This window comes from Musca vetustissima, unplaced genomic scaffold (assembly GCF_032173495.1).
Source record: "Musca vetustissima isolate MV318-11 ecotype Yass unplaced genomic scaffold, APGP_CSIRO_Mvet_v1 utg178187, whole genome shotgun sequence".
Taxonomy (NCBI): domain Eukaryota; kingdom Metazoa; phylum Arthropoda; class Insecta; order Diptera; family Muscidae; genus Musca; species Musca vetustissima.
Window position 1 is genome coordinate 1 of NW_026880667.1, and position 6657 is coordinate 6657.

At 38.8% G+C, this 6657-nt stretch overlaps 1 protein-coding gene across 1 annotated transcript; it reads right to left on the minus strand.

Annotated features, from left to right (window-relative positions):
- Window positions 1–1817: 1817 nt before the first annotated feature.
- Window positions 1818–2576, minus strand: LOC133326425 (uncharacterized). Its single transcript, XM_061535076.1, has 2 exons — window positions 2286–2576; window positions 1818–2216 (listed from the first exon to the last, which is right to left on the minus strand). The coding sequence occupies exons 1-2, from the start codon at window positions 2574–2576 to the stop codon at window positions 1818–1820; spliced, it is 690 nt and encodes a 229-aa protein (XP_061391060.1).
- Between the last annotated feature and the right edge of the window lie 4081 nt (window positions 2577–6657).

Below are 6657 nucleotides of genomic sequence, written 5' to 3' on the forward strand. Positions count from 1 at the left end.
CACCAAAGCCCTGGAAATTTTTTTAATTTGCACGAATTTTGGTATAGCGTATATATTTTCGTTCGTCCCTTATACCTTTCGATTTGCATGCATTTTGGTATAGGGTACTGAATTAAGTCTAAAATGTTGTTGCTAAGCTTCGTGAAAAGATCCATAGCTAGGCCGATTGACACAACGTTCTGATGTAATATAATTTAGTCTCTGGCAAGTTTCCCTAAAATCGGTTCAAATATAGATATATAACAAAAACGCGTCGTCTGTTCGGATACATACGTAGAATATACCCAACGTGGTGAAGGGTATCGTATAGTCGGGCCAGTCCGACTTTACTATTTTCCTTACTGGTATATATATATATATATATATATAAATGAATTGCTGTTCGTTAGTCTCGTTAAAACTCGGGAACGGCTGAACGGATTTATCTGATATTAGTCTTGCATTCGTAAATCGGAATACGCTCATCCATTCTATATATCACGCTGTGGCCACATTATCTGTCAACAATGTCTGCAACCAACGTGTATTGTTTGTTAGAAACCTTACAATGCCTTACACCAATGGGTTAATATTTCGATGATCCAATTAAGGTTTATCGCCAATATCAGAAGGTTGTAAAATGTCATTACGATCAAGAGCGTAGTATTGGCATCCATTTGTACAGAACAAATGATGCGGCTGTTCTAAAAGTCACCGCCGAACTACAAGGATTTCAAGAACTACAACGAAAACTGAGACAAACTAAAGAGAAAGAACTTGAACGCATTAGGAAATTAAAGGAATATGTTGCGTACCACGATCGACGATTGGAACAGGTACGATATATGAAACCACCAATCCACCAGGTCCATCCAAAATATCGTTATGGGGCTCGTAATAAGAGCAGTAGTAATACATCAGATGTCAGTACGTATATGTCAGTGGATTATACGCCACAACTAACACAAACGGTCCGAACTCATTATGCACCACCACGCAGCCTCACTTTAAATAACTGCAACAGTTCAGAAAGTGAGCGGTTAAGCCGAACGTCCAACAAAAAGTTACGCGTACCACCACCATTATTACCATGTTCGGCTTATAAGAATAAAACGGAATCTCCGTCAAAAGAAAACAATTTAAATTAAATTTATCCACTGTAAAAAATGTAATTTTCAAATATATTAAATTCTGAATTCGATTATTGCCTTTGTTTATAAGAAAGAAACAAAACAATCTCCGTCTAAACGTAAATATTATCCACTATGTATATATATATATATATATATATGTTGATTCTTTGTAGAAAATGTTTTATTCTTTAGAACTTTTTTCGTGTTAACCTCCTTAATGAGGATTGACATACATATATACATAGGGATTGACAATTTATATTCTCAGATTTGACAAATACAGTAAAATGTAATTGTACTATTAAATCTGAATGTACTTTGTCCTACATTCAGATGATATACATTGCGCATTAAAAACATATAGGTTTCCAACATATTTTTTACAAACTTTTTATCATCGTAATGCAAGGGTTATTCCACAATATATGCCAACATGTTCTGTTTTCAATTTCAAACATCTTTGCAATTTATTGTGTCTATTTAAATATTTTTTAAGACAGATATATCACCAAAATGTATCTCCTTTCAAACACGTTCACAAACTCGGATGGTTGAAGGTTTTCATTACTACAGGTTTATAGTTTTTACATAACATAATAATGATATAAATATAAAAATAAGTTTTACACCTTTAAAACGTACTATGCTAGTAAAATAAAACCTAAATCTGTGATTTCAGTTTAACAAATCATATCAATGAAATAATTATTCATCATCTTCGTCTTCTTCCTGTAAATGTGATAACTTTAGTTTGCCCGCAGCTCTGTCTTGTTTTGTATTCTTCGCCTTGGCTACCTTTTTCTTCGAACCACCAATAACATATTCGGGCATTACCAGCTTTGATCCCTTCAACTTTGGTGAATCTACTTCTACGTCCTGTTGTTCTTGCGATTGCAATGTCTTAATGTTACGATTTATTTTACTGGATTTTTTAAACTCAATTTTCTTTGTCAATATAGTTTCTCGGTCTTCGCTAACACCATCATCATCAGTTTCCTTGCGAGCATCAATTTCTCGTAGAAATTCAAATGCAGCCGATGTATTTGTGTGATCTGATATGTCAACATCTTCCAAAGAGTATTTCTTCCATTTGTGAGGATTTACCTGAAAATCAGAATACAACAATAACAAATATAATAGGCCACTACAAATACATATCGTTCCAATACATACCTTAAAATCTGGCAATGATCGAGGCTTTAGACATCTCGATATGGGAAGTTCTGGTTTTTTGAATATACTCTCTTTACCACGCAGATTCTTGAGGGCACGGTCGACAGAAGACACATTTTTATGTGGGCTTTTGCTGGAATTTCTGTACACCAGTTCTGTATCGCCAGACGAGCTGCGCTTCAGGGGATTTTTCATCGCATTTGTTTGATCCAAACTGGTACCCTTTAGTTCACTGCTGGCATCATCAAGACATGCAAACAGAGCATTCCGTTTTGCTTCAAAATCAAGCATATTTATTCTTTTATTTTGGCATTTATTTATTTACGCTGTGGTAGAAGACAGATAACAATGCCGTCATTTTCGAAATCGCCGGCGTTCTCTTCTAACTTCGTCGGCTTACGGAATTAGATGAAATGGGTCTCAAAACGAAACTGATAAAGCATAATCAAAATAAAAATAATCGATATAGGGATACCCAGGTCGAAATTCGGACGGAATCCACTGAATCCAAACAAAAAGCCCGATTATTGTAGGGGTAACTAGATGGATCTTGAGTCAGTTAGTAAAAGAACAATTTGGTCTATAGTGCGTTTTATTTATGTATGTGTGACACACACAATGCGTGAAGAATATCAAAATAGTTTTGATTTTGAAAATGAAACCCTTTCAATCTGGTGAATTTTATTCATTTTTGAAGTTGTCTGTTGAATTTACGACTCAAAATGTGATTTTTTTGGAAAAATGATTGGAGAGTTAACCACACACTAGTCAATCACACACATATACAAAGGGGTGGGTCCCTTTATATATTTATTGACTCTTGTTTGATTATCTACTGTAAGATATAAAACTCTAATTCTAAATTCGTCTGGAATGAAAATAACAAAGTGTTGCGTATATTTATTAAAATATTTATTTTTCCCCTATTCCCTTCATAATTTAGCTTGCAGATTTGTTCGTAATTATTTTATGTTTTTTAAACATATTGTTACGAATATAACTTTAGATTTAAGTTAATTTAGATGAATTCCGTTAATTTAAGAATTTGAATTGTAACGTAAATTTCTACTACGCAGTTTATTTGAATAACTTCACAACAACAACCACTGTATAGATTTTTCTACATCCTTCCATTTCCTCTTTCATTTTCTATTTTGTTATTGTCGTACAATTCTTGTTAAACGTCATTCCTCTTTCTTTGTTATTCCCTCGCCTGTATATGTGTTGTTGTTATTCCTCTTTCTTTGTTATTCCCTCGCCTGTATATGTGTTGTTGTTATTGTAAGTTTGTTTACTCAAGTTTGTTGTTGTTATTGTTCACTCAGTAAGTTTGTTGTTGTTATTGTTACTCAATGTGTTTGTTGCATTGGTAGATTGTTCGTGATCTAGGTGTTACCAGATCGTCTAGAAACTTCTGTAGCGACAGGCAGGGCTCATATAAATAGAGGGAATGGAAAGGCAGTGAGTCAGTTGTGAATCAGATCGCGAATTGAAACCGTCGTGTAAAGTAAAGTGCAAAGTAAAGTTGTGTGAATAAAATCATTGTAATAATCGTAATCCGAAAGAACCTGCGTTTTTATTTGGTACGAATTGTATCGGGAAATAAAACAACGTCTACACGGGATTTAGTAAAACCCAAGAACGTAACAATTGGTGTCGGAAGTGAGATTACGATAATACTACGATGAAGTTTAAGGATCTACGAGTGGAAGACTTGAAGAAGGAGCTCAATAAATTGGAATTGTCCTCTACTGGCAACAAGGCTGAGCTACAAAAACGTCTGTTGGATGAGTTCGAGCGCCGTGGTATGAACATCGATACATATGAGTTTGACAGCAAGGATGAAGTGGATTTATCGGAAATGGGCGAATCCAACGGTGGGGAAGTCTCGTCAGTAGCTGCCAGGGTTGGCGATTTGAGAGAAATGCTGGCTAGAATGTTCGAAGAGAATGCCAGAAAGTTTGAGGAAAATTCCAGAAGAAGCGAAGAGAATTCCAGAAAGTTAGAAGAAAACACGAGACGTATGTTCGAAGAGAATTCCAGAAAGTTAGATGAACTCAAGGCAGAGAATTGTAGAATGTTTGACGAAAATTCGAGAGTAATGAACGAGAAACTCGAAAACATTACAGAAGATATTGGAAGGAGAGTGGAAACCGTGGAGATCCAAATTAAAGAGTTGGATAAGAAAGTGCAGTCGGTTGACGAGAAGATTCTGTCTGTGGATGAGAAATTTCTGGCCCACGACCACAGGTTTACGAATCTGGAGAAGAAAATGTCGGAACTGGAAATCAAAGGTGGTCCGGTGCGAGTTCCTGATAACACACTAAAAATAAAACCTCCTGTATTCGACGGCTCTACGTCATTCAATGTTTTCAAGTTACAGTTCGAGACAGTGGCTTCTAGAAATTCGTGGAACGACAGCGACAAAGCGGTTGCATTACTTCTGGCATTGAAGGGCAGTGCTGCTGATGTTATACAGAGTATTCCTGTCGCTTCTAGGAATAACTATGAAGATGTTATTGCTGCACTGGAACGTAAGTACGGTGGCGAACATAAACAAAACATCTACCTTATGGAACTAAGGGGAAAAGTACAGAGGGCAAACGAGACGCTACAAGACTTTGCAGCTGAGGTGGAACGTTTGGTGCTAATGGCGTATCCAGGAGAGAATCACCCATTGCTGGACCGTATGAAAATCGAAACCTTTGTGAATGGCATACGTGACCCTGAGATTAAATGTGCAACATATGCGTCACCAAAAGCGTCGTTTGCCGAATCTGTGTCGTTTGCCCTTGCCCAAGAGATGGCAAGAATAATTGTTAAGCCCCAGACCCACAAGATTCGCCAACTGGAGACCGAATGTTGCGAACACAAATCTCTCGTTAACTTGATCAAGGACGCCATGAGGCGGGTAATAGAAGAAACAAAGTTAGTAGGGATGACTAAGCCCAGGGTTAGATGCTACAACTGCGATAAAGCAGGTCATATTGCGCGCGAATGCAGAGCTAAGCGCAAACGATCCAGGTCATCGTCACCACCTCTAACGAAAGATGGTAGAAGAATGGCTCAACAGTCCACCAATGAGTCACCGTTAAACAGAATCGAGCACAGAGAAGGCGGAAAACACGGTAATGCTGATGCCCTGTCTCGTCGGCCATGCAAGGTAGAATACATCCACTGCTCAAAGGCTGAGCGCAAAGAGAATATCGTGGATGTCCGACGATTGCAGTTTGAGTCGGGAGAAGATTGGTCGACGGAACAACGAAGAGATCCCATTCTGGGCAAAATAATTTCGGCCATAGAAACGGGCAAGCGACCTAGTCGCAAAGAAATTACCTCCGAAAGCCCTCTTTTAAAATCCTATTGGGCCCAGTGGGACAGTCTACTTATAATGGATGGCTGCCTATATCGCAAATGGGAAAGTGAGGACCGTAAATCTCACCGGAACTTGATCGTCGTCCCAGACTCCAAAATAAGAGATGTCTTGTCGGAGTTTCACGATGGGCCAAGTGGAGGACATCTTGGCATAGCAAAGACCGCTGAAAAGGTAAAGCAGAGATTCTACTGGGTCGGCTGTCAAAAATCCATTGCCGACTGGATCGCCAATTGTGAAAGGTGCATAAAAGCTAAAGGTCCAACACGGAAGAGTCGAGGCTACATGCAGCAGTATAATTCAGGAGCCCCTTTTGAAAGAATCGCAATGGATGTAGCTGGACCGTTCCCCACAAGCGACTCTGGGAACCGGTATGTCTTAGTGGTCATGGATTACTTCAGAAAATGGCCGGAGGTTTATGCTATCCCAAATCAAGAAGCCAGGACAATTGTGGATGTGTTCAGCAAAAATTGGATTTGTCGCTATGGTGTTCCATCTGAGGTTCATTCCGATCAAGGTAGGAATTTTGAATCAGCGATCTTCAAGGAAATGTGTGACTCCTACGGAATTAGGAAAACCAGAACGACGCCCCTACATCCACAATCAGATGGCATGGTGGAAAGATTCAATCGCACCCTTGAAGAACATCTACGGAAAGTGGTGGACAGTGGCCAACGAGACTGGGATGAGCATATTCCAAAGTTTTTATTGGCTTATAGATCGGCCATTCATAATTCCACATCCCGGACCCCAGCCAAAGTTCTGTTCGGAAATGAATTAAAGCTACCTGGCGATTTGATATTCGGCGCTACCCCAAACGACGATGTGAACCAAGATGAAGACAGCCAAAACTCTTTTAGTAAAGTCCACGATGCAGTCCGACATCGAATAAAAATGGTTAGCAACCGCATGAAGGCAAGGTACGATCGAGCGGCAAATACCGATGGGTTTCAAGAAGGGCAACTGGTACTATTGTTCAACCCACAACGAAAGAAAGGA